At 42.8% G+C, this 16,142-nt stretch overlaps 1 protein-coding gene and 1 non-coding gene across 13 annotated transcripts in view; both read left to right on the top strand.

The window, feature by feature from the left end:
- The first annotated feature begins 83 nt into the window (after positions 1–83).
- On the top strand, positions 84–156 carry trnak-uuu (transfer RNA lysine (anticodon UUU)). Its single transcript has one exon. It is a non-coding gene; the product is annotated as a tRNA-Lys (tRNA).
- A 2,559-nt stretch (positions 157–2,715) lies between these two features.
- The window catches only part of pcnt (pericentrin), a 32,640-nt gene continuing 19,213 nt past the window's right edge, over positions 2,716–16,142 (top strand). For 4 of the 12 annotated variants that reach the window (XM_062557134.1, XM_062557131.1, XM_062557129.1 and 1 more), the window contains exons 1-26: positions 2,716–2,906; positions 3,683–3,712; positions 5,817–5,993; positions 6,384–6,500; positions 7,175–7,324; positions 7,404–8,296; positions 8,377–8,730; positions 8,998–9,397; positions 9,630–10,046; positions 10,139–10,357; positions 10,670–10,765; positions 10,917–11,060; positions 11,296–11,524; positions 11,667–11,746; positions 11,844–12,129; positions 12,397–12,497; positions 13,184–13,301; positions 13,556–13,682; positions 13,943–14,062; positions 14,387–14,477; positions 14,606–14,710; positions 14,960–15,071; positions 15,153–15,193; positions 15,279–15,413; positions 15,528–15,771; positions 15,851–16,001. In XM_062557134.1, the coding sequence (XP_062413118.1) occupies positions 2,859–2,906; positions 3,683–3,712; positions 5,817–5,993; positions 6,384–6,500; positions 7,175–7,324; positions 7,404–8,296; positions 8,377–8,730; positions 8,998–9,397; positions 9,630–10,046; positions 10,139–10,357; positions 10,670–10,765; positions 10,917–11,060; positions 11,296–11,524; positions 11,667–11,746; positions 11,844–12,129; positions 12,397–12,497; positions 13,184–13,301; positions 13,556–13,682; positions 13,943–14,062; positions 14,387–14,477; positions 14,606–14,710; positions 14,960–15,071; positions 15,153–15,193; positions 15,279–15,413; positions 15,528–15,771; positions 15,851–16,001 (4,985 nt within the window). In that variant the 5' untranslated portion in view covers positions 2,716–2,858. The remainder of the gene's footprint in view (positions 2,907–3,682; positions 3,713–5,816; positions 5,994–6,383; positions 6,501–7,174; positions 7,325–7,403; positions 8,297–8,376; positions 8,731–8,997; positions 9,398–9,629; positions 10,047–10,138; positions 10,358–10,669; positions 10,766–10,916; positions 11,061–11,295; positions 11,525–11,666; positions 11,747–11,843; positions 12,130–12,396; positions 12,498–13,183; positions 13,302–13,555; positions 13,683–13,942; positions 14,063–14,386; positions 14,478–14,605; positions 14,711–14,959; positions 15,072–15,152; positions 15,194–15,278; positions 15,414–15,527; positions 15,772–15,850; positions 16,002–16,142) is intronic. The other 8 variants (XM_062557133.1, XM_062557126.1, XM_062557132.1 and 5 more) reach the window with 8 other exon arrangements.

Genomic DNA, 16,142 nt, shown 5'->3' with positions numbered 1-16,142 from the left:
TGGTCCCGTGAAGATATGTGTGTATGAATGTCATGGTGTGAATCTTACATTTAAAATTGGGTATGGTCCTAACAGATCTCGAAGCCCGGATAGCTCAGTCGGTAGAGCATCAGACTTTTAATCTGAGGGTCCAGGGTTCAAGTCCCTGTTCGGGCGGAACTTTTCCTCTGGGTATTTTAGGATATTTCCGTACGTAGGTAATGCATCCATTGAATTATACATTTATTTCTTTGGTCAAGGCTTTGTATTGCTTTCTGCACCATTACTTTAATAACAACAATAATGCCCGAGTCAGGGTTAATTAAGATGTGTTCTCCAGGAAAGACACTTTTTGAATTGCAATGTGCAGCTGTTTGACTTTTTTTGGTCGTTTTAGTACTCATCGACCAGTCAAATCCTGGTCCGAAGGACTTCACTTCCAGGTGTCTTCCCAGTAATTTTGATATAGGGAAACACCTCAATCCTGTAAAGACCTACACATTAAAATATGTTTGTCTCTAAAAATCAAAATATATTATGTATATATATACTAGACGCAAAATACAATGCTCTCAGTGAACCCAACGCAACGAGTACTGGGAGTGTTTATTGGTGTACAGATGTCCTTGATCTATCTAATTCAATTCAATTCAATTCATTTTATTTTGTATAGCCCAAAATCGCAAATTACAAATTTGCCTCAGAGGGCTTTACAGTCTGTACACATGCAACATCCTCTGTCCCGAAACCCTCACATCGGCACAGGAAAAACTCCCCAAAATATGAAAAAAAACCTTCAATGGGGAAAAAAGGGAAGAAACCTTAGGGAGAACGTCAGAGGAGGGATCCCTCTCCCGGGATGGACAGACTGCAATGGATGTCATGTGTACAGAATCAACAATGTAAAAGATGTACAATACATTCAATTTCTCTAACTGAAATGATACAAGTAATTGCAAGTAGCAGAAGAGGTGTACGGCAGGACCACTGCAGGGACAACCTCCATCAGATCGAACCACCATCCACAGAGGCTTCTGTGGGGAGGGAGAGCAGAAAGATGTTGGTTTTTGATGACAGTAATATGAATCATATTTAAAGTAATGATGATGGCAGTAGCAGGTGTCAGCAGAGCCATGAGCCAGGAGTCAGAACCGGGGTCCGCACGAAACTATGATCCACGGAGACCTGCTAGGCGAGAAAGCACAAAAAACTCCCGGAAAGAAGCTTAATTAGTGATGTACATTAATAAAGCATGGATGATTGTGGGAGGAGAGAGTGAGAGTGAGATAGGGGCTCGGTGTGTCCTAAGAAGTCCCCCGGCAGTCTAAGCCTAGAGCAGCTTAACTAAGGGCTGGTCCAGGCTAACCTGAGCCAGCCCTAACTATAAGCAATATCAAAGAGGAACGTTTTAAGCTTTATCTTAAATGAACTGACCGAGTCTGCCCCCCGGACTGAAAGTGGAAGCTGGTTCCACAAAAGAGGAGCTTGATAACTGAAGGCTCTGGCCCCCATCCTACTTTTTAAAACTCTAGGAACCACAAGTAGCCCAGCATCTATGGAGCGTAGATGCCTTGTAGGACAATACGGTGTAACAAGCTCTTTAAGATAAGACGGTGCCTCACCAGCAAGTGCCTTGTAGGTGAGGAGAAGTACCTTAAATTCTATTCTTGATTTAACAGGAAGCCAGTGCAGAGAAGTTAATACAGGAGTTATATGATCCCATTTCTTAGTTCTTGTTAATACACGTGCTGCAGCATTCTGAATCAGCTGGAGAGGTTTAAGCGATTTACAAGAGCAGCCTGATAACAAAGAATTACAGTAATCCAGTCTAGAAGTAACAAATGCATGAACTAGTTTTTCTGCATCACTTTGAGACAGGAAGTTCCTGATTTTTGATATATTCCGTAGATGAAAAAAGGCAGTCCAAGTCCAAGTCCAAGTTGTATCTATTACAATAAAGTAAATTAAATATCACTATATCTTCTCATTTGATCAATAGAAGTGCAATTCTTAAAGATTAGACAAGTATTATTGCAATATTGTATAGATTGCACGAATTACAATTACAAGTAGAAGGTTTCAAAGTCTCAAGTACTTGAAATCTTAGCATAAAAGACTATGCATAGAAAGAAAGACAACTGTGATTTTCAAGATCAAATATCTGCAGTATTAGTTCAAATCCCATTTTTTGTTTTAAGACTAGCGTATGGAAATAAAGTAAAGCCGAACACTGTATATTATGATATATTCTTAGTTGTGCCTTGTTTCGATTTGGATAATCCAGAGGTATTTATCAAAAGTGACCGATACATGAAACATTACTATTGTCATGGTTTGATTAAGTCAAACGTGAATGGTGGTAACTTTCCAACACAGTTTTCAGACGTATTTATTCGCAACCATATCTAGTCATCTAGCCATTATTTGCGCCAAACGTCATGTAAACTCATCGGCCCATAGAAAACGTCGGGAAAATCCATTTCAAAACAAGGAAATGGATGGACGTATAGTTTGCAAATACATGTTTTTATTGGCCAAAAGATCCGTCAATCTTGACACAATGATTTTATTGGTCAACTTGATTCTACTTTTTGAATGATGTTCAAGACGTTTGAATACATTTCAGCAAAGCCCCTACCATTGGCTGAATATGTAAAATGTAGTAATTTGATTGGCCCGTCTGTTCAGAGCACCTCGATAAGGGCGGAGTTACGACAACTTGGCGGCCATGTTGAATATTATCTGTTGACAGTTGAGTCTAAAGAAAGCTCTAAGATTTTGTTTTAGCCAACTTATGCCACAGGTAACGGTTTGTTGTGCTTTTAAATTTAATCAGGCTTTATGTCCTGAACTTTTAATGGTTTGATTCAAGTCAAGAGATGGATGACGATGAACGGCAGAGGAAACTAGAAGCTGGAAGAGCGAAGGTTTGTTGCTACCGTTTAACGCACGCTAAGGCTGATGCTAGCAGTTGACGATAGCCAACTCTTTTGTCATACCTTAACGTTTGTCCACTCTGTTAACTAACGGCACACTCCCCTGCAAAGGAATTATAATTTGCTTTGGCCGTCGCTTAGATTCCATCTAATTAACGTTGAATGCCACTACTCTTAACGGTATTCGTTTGCCGCGCATATTCCGTCAGTTGATCATTAGCTGAGGTTTCGCACGGCAAACGATAACAATAATATGTATGCAGTAGTGAGGGTAACCGACTAATAAGTTGAATCGCCTTTTAGTTCAAATAAGTTACACTCGGAGTCCAGCGGACACGGCAAGTGTCTGCAAGGACGAAGGGAATGTGTTTCATACGTGTTAAAGTTTCCATTTCAGCTTTGGAAACAATCAAATTACAATTCACAATCCCAAAGTTGCTAACGTTGCATGTTAACCTTTAACGTTATTTTCTTCTAAACTTCCCACTGCTTTTAAAAAGATAACATTGCCTTATAATGTCACATTTGCAGCGTTGCTACTTTGCTGTTATTAAAGAAAGTAAACATTTAGCAGCGGGTTTTCCTTCGGTTTCAAACCATATTAGCAATAGGTCAATAATTAAGAATGGCCTCCAAGCCACGTCCTCTAAGAACTAGGTTCCCTTTCAGCTTATTGTAGAAGTCCTTCATAATGCATATGTAACATCAATACGATGCATAATACTTTGGAAGTAACTGAACTGAACCACTGATATTCCTTATGACAGAAATCCTCCAATATTTCCAGAACGCAGTCGGTAAGTATAGAATCGGGTGACTGACAGAGCTATTTGACTTTGTCATGGGGTTATGGGTTAATGGAGATTATTTCTTTGATTTAGGACTTCTTTCATTTATTTTTTGGGGGGGCAATCAGTGCTTTTCTTCTTCCTCTACACGCCATGACCCAAATGCTGTCCGCTTTTAAGATTTTGATCTACAAATCAAGATTGCGACCCTGAAAGGAAATCATGTTAAGCATTTACAATTAAACTGATTTAGTCTTTGTTGTTCACGTTGCATTAACTGTTATGCTAGCTGCAGGCCATCAGGTGGTGCAGTGAGCCCATGAGATTTGGCAAGATTCAACATGTGCTTGCATCTCACATGAATGGTGTTGCTATGGTAATGCAGGGCTGTCAATTGCCTTTACTGCATTGGGTGCACCACATAGCTCAGATTTATATTTCACTCTGCAAGCAAGTCATATATGTATACTTAATTCTACAGACATACAAAAAATACATACATAAAATACTGTGAGAAAAAGCATTCACCAGTGCAGTAACATCTGATGTGGCCACAATAAGATCCATCCAGCTGGTTAGTCAGACTCTGGGTAGTGCAGAAGCGGCCTTGGGCTAAACAATGCTCATCTGGATAATGTGTCTTCCTGACATGTGACGTGTGTTGTTGCTGGCAGAGGCGGTGAGCAGGGTGATGGTAGGACTTGAAGGCTGGGGTTTGAAGTGATAGTGGACACAAAAGCAGAGGCGGGAAGAGATTTAAGTGTGGGAAGGATTGTTTTAAGCAAAGCTTTTGTTTTTTTTCCCCAAGTCAAAAGAAGATGGTATAGTGGTGGACGCATTGTGTAGCGCTAAATCCCAATTTATTTTTTTATAACCATGCATATAATATGTCAACGGTATAAACATTGGCCCCCGTCCACGCAGCGGTGTCATGCACATGCATGTGACTCATCACATAAAGAAACGAATAGCAAATGTGTCACATATCATCTCTATTTGATTTGAGCATACACACACCGATCCTGCTCGCCACACACAACGCCCTGTCTCCTCCTCTACATGTGAATGCATCTCGCAGTCTCCACCCACTTCCATGAGCCTAGACACATGCCAGCCCCTGTCCAGAGTTGGTGGATCCCTCTGCACTGGACGTGGCTGTGGCAGGGAGTTTTACAATGAGAAGATCGTACACTGGGTGGTGTTACCTACATATGGCAAGATCTGCATCTGGACAGTAGAACAACTGCCCCAATGAGGAGGAATTGACAGGTCTGACCACCGGCAAGAAGATTGATTATCCGTTATTGATGCAGGGATTCAGGAGGGTCTGTCACAATGTGGACTGCTGTAATCTGATTTAAGCTGCTTAAAGAAGAGAGGTCTGCTGAGAGGGCGAGAGAGCGAGAGAGCGACACAGAGACACACACATGGATAAAAAGAGGAATTTGTTGCAAAGAGATACTGTCTTGGATGGATTTGTGTCGCGACATCTTTGGAAATGTTTTTCACAGTGAATTAACTGTCAATTAAGATTTTTTTTTTTCTCCTGGCATGTTTTCCGAAAGGACCTTCAAAAAAAAACTCTGGTGAACTTGTTTCCACGTCTCTTCCTTTTGAGTTTTCTACTTTGCCAGAAAATGAAAAGACCGTAATGGATGCGTACTTAAAAAAAATATATATATATCTTTTAAACCTAAATCTTTTTTTCTGTTTCTGCTGTGCTGAGAGGCTGCCCAATGCTTTAGCTCTCTGGAGATTTCAGAATATTTAGCACCGTCCCTTCATTTTAAACCGATTCTTTTTCACGCAGTGGTGTAGCCTATTTTGGGAAGGTGTATGGGATTTCTTCCTGCTTCATTGGGAACGGTCTTTTTTTGGGGCGCCTTAAATACTGACTCATCAGTAACTCATCAGCGGGGACTATCCACAACTTGGGCGCTTATGTATTTTTACTTTACATGATGATTTTATATCTTTTACTACTGAAGAGATCAATCTGGATTCCAGTTCTCTCTCACCCGTGACCCCTGAGCTTCACCATGCTGATGGTGTGGTGGTGCTCAGTGGTCCTGACCTATGTGTCCGTCTACCTCTCACTGTCCTTCCTGCGCAGCTTGCTAGCTTCCGACAGAAGCGGGCGAAAGGCGACGGTACGGGGGCGCCGAAAAAGACGCAGAAGAGGAAGGGCCCGAATGTCCCGCAGAATGACGGCGCAACGCAAGGCCGCCACGTAGAATCAACCCTTCCCTCCACCAATGACACCGGGCCGAACAAGAAGACCAACCGTGAGGTACATTCAGAGAATTGGTCAAGCGTCATTAATAGTTGCAGACGAGACAATGTTTTTTAATTAACAGCTGGTCATTTTCATTGCACCAATTGATTTACTAAGTCAGGACTCGGCGGGTCACATGGCCTGACCTCCAGTATTTGTCTAATTTTGCTCACTGTATGCTTTGACAAGTGGTCTGTGGGGCTTGCTCTGTTAACATACATTATAAAAATGGGTCACTAACCATTACTTTGCCTGTGGGGCATGTTGTCATAGCAACGTGGTCCGGATTAACTGTGGCACTATTGACTGCTTTTTTTAAAGGGAAAGTTCACCCACAACATTAGATTACACATGCACCGCAATGACAAGAAGGAAGTTACATTCTAAAACTGTTTAACCCTTTAGGGACCCCAAAAGCAACAACCAAAGGATCCGCCCCCCCCCCTGGAGCAAAGACCTTCCCCTCTGAATGATTTTAGAGAGGGCGAACTAGCTGCACTCACCGGCAAAGAGCAGCTCAAGGTATACACAGTGTATTTAAACATTCACACATTTTTTATATTGTATGTTGAAACATGTCCTTTGAATACTTTAGTATGTTCTATGTAGTTCCTTTTATCTGGCAGTTGTTAACAACTCAACTGGTCTTCGGTATGATTCTATGACTATCAAAAGTGAAGCATAAAAATGGGTTTGATGGCTCGTAATTCTCAAAACGAAACTGGTGTCTGAACTTCAATTAATCAGTGTGATGAAGGGCATTGAGATGTGTTTGGACTAAATTGTCAGTCTATCAAAATACCTTTTTTTATATTAAATATTTTCATGTTGCAGAGATTACCTTGCCTATTCATCATCTAAAGACTAAAGCAATTAGTGCAGATCCCCATAAAACTAGCGCATAATCCGTTTGATAGGATTTTCAATGAAAGAGAATAATAAAATTCCCATTTCCTCTGGCAAATTATATTGAATCTCATAATAGTCACAATTAAGCGGGCAGCTGAATTTGGCTGTGAGTTTGAAACATGTGTATTAAGCACTCGCTCCCTTGAGTTTGACACATGTGTTCTAGATCATTGGGATTAAGTCGTAAAAAGAAAATCTTTTTTTCTACACTAAAGTATTTTTGATTTATGTGGTGTCTATGCTTTTAAGAAAATCCCCCCCCCCTCATAAATGTTTTCTTCTGCCAGCAGCTACAAGAGGCTGTGGAGAAGCGTAATGAGATCATTGCCAGGCTCAGCTCCAACCTGCAGGAGGCCCTAGCCAGCAGAGACCAGGTACAACTGGAGGCCCAGTCACTCACTGGGCAGATTCAGGCTCTACAGAGACAGCTCCAGCAGGTACAAGCCACTCAAAGCTGAACCTGTGACCAAGTCACTATTCATGTGTTCTGAACTTGCTAAATTGTCTCTCACACAGACCAGCGTAGAGTTTCTGCGCATCAAAAATCAGTCGGCGGGGGAAGTCCTCCACGCCCCACAACAGCATCAGCATGGCCATTGTGCCAAAGATGCTGACTTCCATCATCAGGAGGCTCCAGTGGAGGAAACTGGGTGTGCAGGACCTGGCTTCCAGTCAAGTGCTGAAGGCCATAGCAAGGAGGGTGAGACCAGCCCTGTTCTCCAAAAATTGAGGGCCGAGCTGGAGGAAGAAAGGCAGACCAGCCAACGCTTATGCGCTGAACTGGTGGAGGAGATGGAGAAACACAAACTTGTGCTTTCTTTACTGGAAAAGGAGAAGAAGGACAGGGAAGACGAGCAGAAAGAAAGGTTGACACAGCTACAAGACCTTCAGGCCCAGTTGAGCTCAGTCCAAAGTCAGTGCCTTGAGATGCAGCAGTACAAAGAGGAGAAGGAGAAGCTGAACAGAGAAGTGCTTGAGCTGAGGAAAAGACTTCAGGAGGAAGACCACGCAGAGAGGAGATTTACTGAGGAGGTGGCCAGCTCTGCTCTTTGTCTCACCCGGCAGGAGGGCGAGGTGCAGAAGCTCAAGGAGGAGTTGAAGGGAGTCAGGCAGCTGTTGGAGGAAAGGGAGAACGAACTGAAAGTTCGGGAGGAAGAGGTCATGGGACTCAAAGCGTCTAAGAATCGTCAGAACCAGGCAAAGGCTTGCTTGAGCTGTGAGGATAAGGTCACTGAAGACGAGACCAACCTAGAGAGTGCACCTGTGGGGGACAGCATGGATGTTATGTTACCTGGGGACATCCTGATGGAGCGCTACCTGTCTTCAGCTCCTCTTGTACTCTCCCAATCTTCGATGGTCAATGAAAGCTTTGAACACTGCAGTCAGCTGGACCTCTCTGCAGAATACAGGTAAGTGAAATGATGATGCCTAGTGGGTGTTTTTTGGGGGCTTTTCCAATCACCTTATTGATTTCTGACTCATTTCACAGTTTTGAGCTGAACAGTGAGGTGTTGGGAGATGAGCCTCTGTTGTCAATTTCAAACCGTTTCCCCGAAGAAAACGTCAACGACAACTCTACCCAACCGTGCTCGCCTGGCATTCCTGCTGCTGGCGATTTCACCTCCCAATCTCCATCTCAGTGGCTTCACCATGACTCCTCCGGCGAGCTGGAGACGAGTAAACTCACTGAGCAGCAGTTTGAGGAAACTGACCTGGAAAAAGAGCTGCTAAATCAGCAGTGTGGGGAGCTCCGTGAGGAGCTGCTTCTCAAGGAGAGGGACTTGGATGTGTTAAAGGAGGAAGTCCTCAACAGTGCTGAAGAGCTGGAGGAGGCCAGGAGCAGGTAAAGAAGGTCTTATTCGAATGTCGGTAATGTTTGATTCCTCCTGTTTTTTATTATATTATAAATGATTTATTTTTCTGTTTATTGTTTACTGTTGCTGATTTTATTTATTTTTCTCCACCAAATAACGCGCTCAATAGCTTAAGTAAAAGTTATCTTAAAATTAAAACTTTTTATTTCGAATCCTCTACAAGTTAGAAAAATGCCTGCAAAACAACCCTGAATGATTCCATAATCAACTTGAGAAATTTAAATCTTTGCGGTCAGGTGGGCCCAGGTGACGGAAGAGCTAAAGCAGGCTCTGTGGGAACTTGAAGAAGAGAAGAGAAGACACGCAGAGGAGGAGATGAACTTGACAGCCCATCAAAACAACCTGAAAAACAAATGTGGTGCCTTAACGGAAGAAGGAGAAAAAGAGAATGCAGTAGTGTTGATGGGAAAGGAGGCAGCTAATACCTCCCTGCTGGTTCCTTCTACCTCTCCATCAGACGGGGAAGATAACCTGGTGGGTGGGCCAAAAACTGAACTGGAGAACGAGGCTACACTCCTGTCTCACCAAAAACAGCAGGAGCTCAACTTGTCCTCTCTGCAGGAGACAAAGCCGCCTGCAATCTCTGCCCAACAGAGCTCAGAGCTCAGCCATGACAACCAGCTGCAAACACTGCAGGTACACTAGTATGATAAGGGGGGTTGTGTTGGCAGTTTTTTAAGAATGTAAACATGCTATACTCTGTATGCGACCCCCCCCCTCATCCCCAAACTCAATTAAGAAATAATCTACAGCAGCAGTAATTAGTTTGTTTGTGCTTTAAAGGGTTTGAATGAAGGAGGCAATGAACAGATTGAAACTATAATATGGAAAACACTAAACCTATTTCTGTTTCTCCCTTTCCCTCAAGGCTCAATTTCAAATGATCATGTCAGAGCTGGAAAAGACCAAAACTGACCAAGAAACCATATCGGTCTTATTGGATGAAAGGACTGTTAAGCTGGACGAAACATTAAAGGAGCTCGAGACAACGCGGGCGAAGTTTGTAAACATGGGAACAGAAGTGGATAGATTGCGGGGGGAGCTGGAGAAGATCCGGGGCATCCTGGACAGTGCGCTGAAAGAGAAGGAGGAACTGGAGGCTCAGATCTTCTGTTTGAGACAAAACCTGGCCAGCCTGGAGGAGGCCCAAGCTCAGGCAGCGCAGGAAGGAGAGGAGCACAGAAGGAATAAGGAAGAGATGGATGACCGCATTAAGAAAATGGAGCAAGTATTGGAGGAGGAACTGGAACAGTTTGAGAACATGCTTAAAGCGAAGGATGTTGAGGTGCGATGTATGATGTGACAGTTAATTCATTTAGCTATTGTTTGATCAACTGTCAGGATTTTAAAATATTGTGCAAAATGTTTTTTCTACAGTTTGGTGAAGAGAAAGAGAAATGGGAGGAGGAGAGACAGGAGAAGGAGAAAGCGCTCCTCGACGTGAGGCAACACCTGGAGGAGCAGAGGAGGGAGATGGAGCAGGAGGTCAAGGCTCTTATGGAGAAGCAGCTAGTGGCTGTTGAGGAGGCCACAGAAAGGCTTAAGACATCGCACCAGCTGGAGATAAAAGATTTGATGGAGAAACATCTACAAGAGGTGGAATTTACCAACTTCCTAACCATCACAGCTATTCTAGTGTGCACCATATAGTCATAGACCGTATGTTAAATGCTGCGTGACATTATACATTGTATTTTGGGGTACTGAAACCCACATCTCTTTTCAGCATTATATAAAAGGTAATTTGCAGTATTTTCTCATGAGCTAGCATACCAACATGGAGGGAAAATCTCAGTTTTGAAAGTAACTGGATACTGATTCTTCTTCATTAATTACCAAATAGAAATAGTGGTGCTAAATTCTTCTTGCTTTCCGTTGTATTGTTATTTATTTCTATAAATTCTTCAGATTTCCGAGGCCAACAGTCATCTGCAGTCAGAACTACAGAAGCAGCAGGCTACTATGGAGGAAGAACAGAAGAGACAGATCAGCCTAATCAAACAGGTATACCAACTGATAAGTCTGAGGCAAACACTTGGATCTTAGCCAGACATACTGCAGTGGAATAGTACTTAGTTATTCACCTTTTTATATTGAGTTGCAATTTTGTATATCATTTTAAGCTCGTCACGTCTACCATTCTGTCTCTCAACAGGTGACCGAACGTGAGCACGAGAGGATGGTCTCGGAGCTGACAGCTGAACACAATGAGGAGCTTGGTCACTTAAGGATGGAGGTGTCCTTGGAGCTGAGAGAGAGCATGGAGGCGGCCCACCAGACTGAACTGCAGCAGGCACTGGTATATTAATGTGAACTGTGTGCATGTCACAGCACAAAACATCACAGCCATAGCTTATATTGCTCTCCTTAGCTTTTTTCCTCAGAATGACTTTAGGGGCATAGGGATTTAATTATACTTTTACTAAATTGGAAAGGTGGTTAACTTTTACCCCAAACATGCTATCACTACTAGGCTAAAAAAAAGCTCTTGTACCATATAGTTCTCCGTATTCACCTAAATCTTTACCTTTTAGGTCCAAAAGGAAAGAGAACTTCATGCCTTGCGACTGAGCGTAACTAACGCCGGCACGTCCCGGCTGGAGCAGGAGTCCCTTCTCACGGAGGTTCAGGCCTCCCTGAAGGAGACATTTGCCCAGGAAAGTGACCTTCTCAATGCTCGGCATCAGTTAGAACTGGACCAGATCACACGGCAGAACCAGGAGCAACAGGATAGACTGCATGTGCTGCACCAACAAGACATAAGTGAGTACTGCTTCAGTGTTCCTTTTTTTTTATTGTGTTGGTGAGCTCCCCTCATTCTTTAGAAAGTGGTGCGCAATTACGGATCTAACCTTCAGATTCTTTGACGTGGGTGAATCTTTTCATTTGCTTTGTATGTTTTCAGATGAGTTGAAGCAGCAGTGGGAGACTCGTATTGCTCAGGAGAGAGCGGTCATGCAGGAGCAGCAGACCAAAGAAATACAGGTCAATTCATTACTGTAATATGAATGCTATTTAAACATCCGTACGGCTAATGAATCATTTTGTAGTGTTACCATCTTTAACTTATCTCTGTCTTCAGGCTCTACAGTCACAGTGGGATAAGGAAGCTGAGAACACCCAGTCAACCCTGAAGACATCCCTCTCAGACACCCAAAGAGGCCTTGCGGTCGCCCAAGCAGAGATCACCAGCACCCATGAATCCCTCACCCAGACTAACAAAGCTCTAACGGAAGCCCTGACCGCTCTGTCCCAAACTCAGTCGGAGCAGCAGGAGTCAGTGGCCAGGCTGCAGGAACTCCAGGAGTCAAACCATAAACTGGAGGAGGAGCTGGAACAAGCCTGGGGTGACCGAGATGCTGCTGCCCGTGAGTTGCCTCCCCTCCCTTCTCTAGTGCTTCCCTAAATTTAGATTTATTATTTTAATAATGAATTAATATAATTTGACTACATCTTCTGCATTGAAAACACACATGGCATTGTAGACGGTCATGTTGATGTCATCATTTTTAAGCCTACCTATTTTTTGTTTTGTGGTAGAATAAATTATGCCAATTTCAAACAAGATCATGCTATTCCATTTATTTTCTAATGTAAATTACATTTAGAATTATTATTTTTTTAATCCTGTTTAGGTGCTGTGGAGGAGTTGGTTTCTAGTCATAAGACAGTGCTGAAGGAGAGGGAGCAGCAACTACTCCACCTAGAGGAGAAAAAACAGCAACTGCACCTGGAGGTGAGTTCAGTCATACATAATAACATGCAGTTGGGTTGCTATTTATTTCTGTTAAGTTCACTTGCCCAAACAGTAATTATTGGAACTTCATACATTTTTTATTTTATAGACTTTTTATTACGCCAGCAATAGTCTATAGAACAGTGAACTCGTAAAAAAAGTTAAAGCAGCAGTTGCTGCTGTTGTTCCATTCACATTTTTAGTATGTTTAAATATAGTTTAAGACTGATGTTTGGAAATCCATTTTGATAAAACTTCTTAAATTGCAAATAAAGATTTATATTGTTATATTACCTGTGGTGGCTTTCACCTTCATCTTAAAGAGATGATGCATTGAATGAAATAATAGTGATCTTTTAAACGACATGACCAATCAGCTGTTTTTGCTATTGGCGTCTTACCGGATGTATTCATCTTTCGACGCTATGAAACCTGACTAGCGAGCTCACGTGAATTCATGTGAATTTTCCCAATTGTAACACATTTCTGTCCTCTCCATTTTTCTCTCATGGATCGCCCAAGACTACTTGTTTTATTTTCTGTTCTGCCTCTTCTACTCTGCGTATGGCTTAGCCTTTACCACCAATTTCTGACAAAACTACGCAGTCAATGCGCCCCAAACTGTTGATGAAATTGGCTCGATAATTCTAAGGCAACGCAGCTTGTAACAAGGATTCCTCTCTGAGAACCAGGTTCTGTGCCTTCAAGAGGAGCGGACCTCGCTAAAAGAGAGGTCAGAGCAAGAAGTCGGTCAGCTGTGGTCCCAGCTGGAGAGCATGAGGACCAGTCGCCAAGAGTTGGGAGGTGAGATTGATGCAGCCCGACATCTGCTCTACAATGCTGTATTTTAATTTGCTGCATGCAATTAAATACTCCCAGTGAAGATATTCCAAATGTTCCACGTACAAGATGTAGATAACATGTTGCTCTATTAATAATGGCTTTTGTCTGTGATGTGGTACGACACACGGAGGAAAATAGAACTTGACTACACGTCTGGGATTCCAGTTGCTGTTTCATCACCTTTTTGTCTGGTTGTCTACCCCATTTTCTCACAGAGCTGAAGGAGCAGCTGCTCGCTCGCTCATCTCGAGTCGAGGACTTTGAGCGCCTGAAGACAGAGTTTAATGAACAGAAGCGAGAAATCAAAGAGCAGAATGAGGCTGAGCTGGAGAGCCTGAGGAGGTATGAGAGCGCAAACGGGCACGTAGGCACACTCCGTCTGGATGAAATTGTCACAGAAGTCCTCAACCACCTGCCTGTCAAGGTTGGAAATCTGATGCTTAACAATAGAAACTGATGTTAAAGCTGTGGCGGTTTATCACTTCTTGGGTTTGGGTTTTGGCCACAGTCGATAACGCCTGTCAATGATTTGTAAATTGTTCTTTCTCTCTTTTTACTGACTCAATTTAAACTATCCACGCTTTACCTTCATCCTCCTCCAGGTATTTTGAGCAGAGATTGCGGGCATCAGAGGATAGCTACAGAGAAGAAATTGCATTGCTTCAGCTGAGGCTGGTGGAAAGTGCCTTGGAGGAATCGGTGCTTAAAACTGCAGATAACAGGTAGGCAAGTAGATCAGTGGGTTGATCGTTCCGTACACAACACATCTATTGTATTTCTGGCCATCCTGGGAGAGGGATCCTGCCTCTCTTTGAGGTTTCTCTCTGTTCAATACCTTTTAATTATTTTTTTTGTTTTGGGTGGAGTTTTTTCTTGTTGGGGTTGCGGGACAGAGGATGTCACATGTGTACAGATTATAAAGCCCTCTGAGGCTAATTTGTGATTTTGGGCAATGCAAAATAAATTGAATGGATTTGTACAAGACCATATATTGCATGCTTGGATTAAATTAACATCCATTAATAACATTTTTGGTCTATTTTCAGTTCCATATCTCAAGGCCAAGTCGAAGAGGAAAAAGATGAGCACGATGATACTGGCCTCGAGTTGGAGAAACATGATGTATGTGCATACCATGTGAGAATTTTTTGTAGACATTTTGAAGAACTTCTGTAGCTTTATAAATGTGTTATTTACCCTGATTTTTACATAAAAAGATATTGGAACATCACAAGATAACTGGAGAGTTGTGTTATTTCCAACAGGAACTGCTGGATCGTTTGCGCCGTCAGCTGGTAGAGGAGCACGCTATGGAGCTTGCCAATCTGCAGTCTTCTATGGCGCTTTCCTTTAAGGAAGAGCTGCGACAGGTCTGACGCCGACTCAGTCCTCCAAAACTTAAATGTATCTCTTAACAAAAAAAGTAAATACAAAGCTAAAATGAGAAGCTTGGCACGCAAATGCTAACAGTGGCGTTTTTAATATTTGAATATGTGATTACGTTGCACATTTTCAGACAGTGTCCCTTGAAAGACATCCCTAGTGTGCATTTCTGTTGGTATATATTTTCCCTTTTACGCTTTCTTTACTTTGTTTTTATACCATTACGCATGCATTAGATGCGCTCAAACCTCACTGACCAGTACTATGAGGAGCTGCAGGAGAAGAGGACTCATCATGCCCTAGAGCTGGAGCAAATCAGAGCCAAACTTTCTGACCATCATTTACAAGGTAACACACATGCGCATAGAATACCAACATGGTATTGAAGTTTTGCCAGGGGTAACGTCTTCTCAAATGTCGTTGTTGCAGAGCTTACCAGAGTTTGTTTGGAGGCCGAACGTCAGGTTGAGGTGAGATTTGAGAAAAGCTGACCAGATAATCAATTCATAAATAACATTTAACGGTCCATATAATAAAAGATTGTGTTGTATTTAGGCGGAGGTAGAACAGAGGATATGGTATTACACAGAGGACCTGCAGACAAGGACGACCATGATCCACAGTCTGGAAGACAGATTGTCTACCTTAAGTAAACAGCATGATGCAGACATGGAAAGGAACACACAAAAGGTAAAAACTCGTATCCAAGCTTTCATACTGGTGATGCACATGTCAGTTGTATAGAAGAAGCACATGTATGGGAATTTCAAAACTGTTTATGTATGTTACTTTCAACTCCTACAGCTGAAACAGGAGTTTGCTGGTGAGCTTGTTGAGCTTGAAAAAGCTCTGGAAGAAGAGAGGGTGCACGTGCAGGACGAGATGAAGAAGCTTAGAGAAGAGCTCCAAGAGAAGCATGAAGCTGAGCTTGTTGCTCTGAAGTCAGCCCTTTGCAGGGAGACTGAGGAGAAGTCACGTCTTACAAAAGCACTTCATGAGGAGAAGGAGAAGTTAATCTCCCTACAGTCTGCACTTGACAATGATGAGAGTAAGAATTTATTATATCTTCCTGTAGGAGCCCATGGAGCGGTTCTCCATCTGCCTCTGAAACGGTGTTTGTCTTTTAGGCCCACAGGTGCTGATGGTGCGTCAAAGACTGAAGGCTGAGTATGACGGTGAGCTACAAAGGGAAAAAAGCTGCATGGCGACAGAAATCGAGGCGCACACTGCTCTCCTCCGGGAGCAAGGTGACGAGCGGCTACGCCAAGCCCAAGAGAGGTGAGCTCTATGGAGGCCCAAGATCCCAAAGCCTTGATTGTAGATGGAGGTCAATGGTTCGACCCCTATACATGTTTGTATTGATTTGGGGGAAATGTATTTTAATTTTTGCAGGTAATGTTTAACTATAGGAAAGGTTGT

Source organism: Pungitius pungitius, chromosome 14 (genome assembly GCF_949316345.1).
Source record: "Pungitius pungitius chromosome 14, fPunPun2.1, whole genome shotgun sequence".
NCBI classification, from domain to species: Eukaryota; Metazoa; Chordata; class Actinopteri; order Perciformes; family Gasterosteidae; genus Pungitius; species Pungitius pungitius.
The sequence above is the reverse complement of the archived record's forward strand: the minus strand, read 5'-3'. Positions and strand labels throughout refer to the sequence as shown.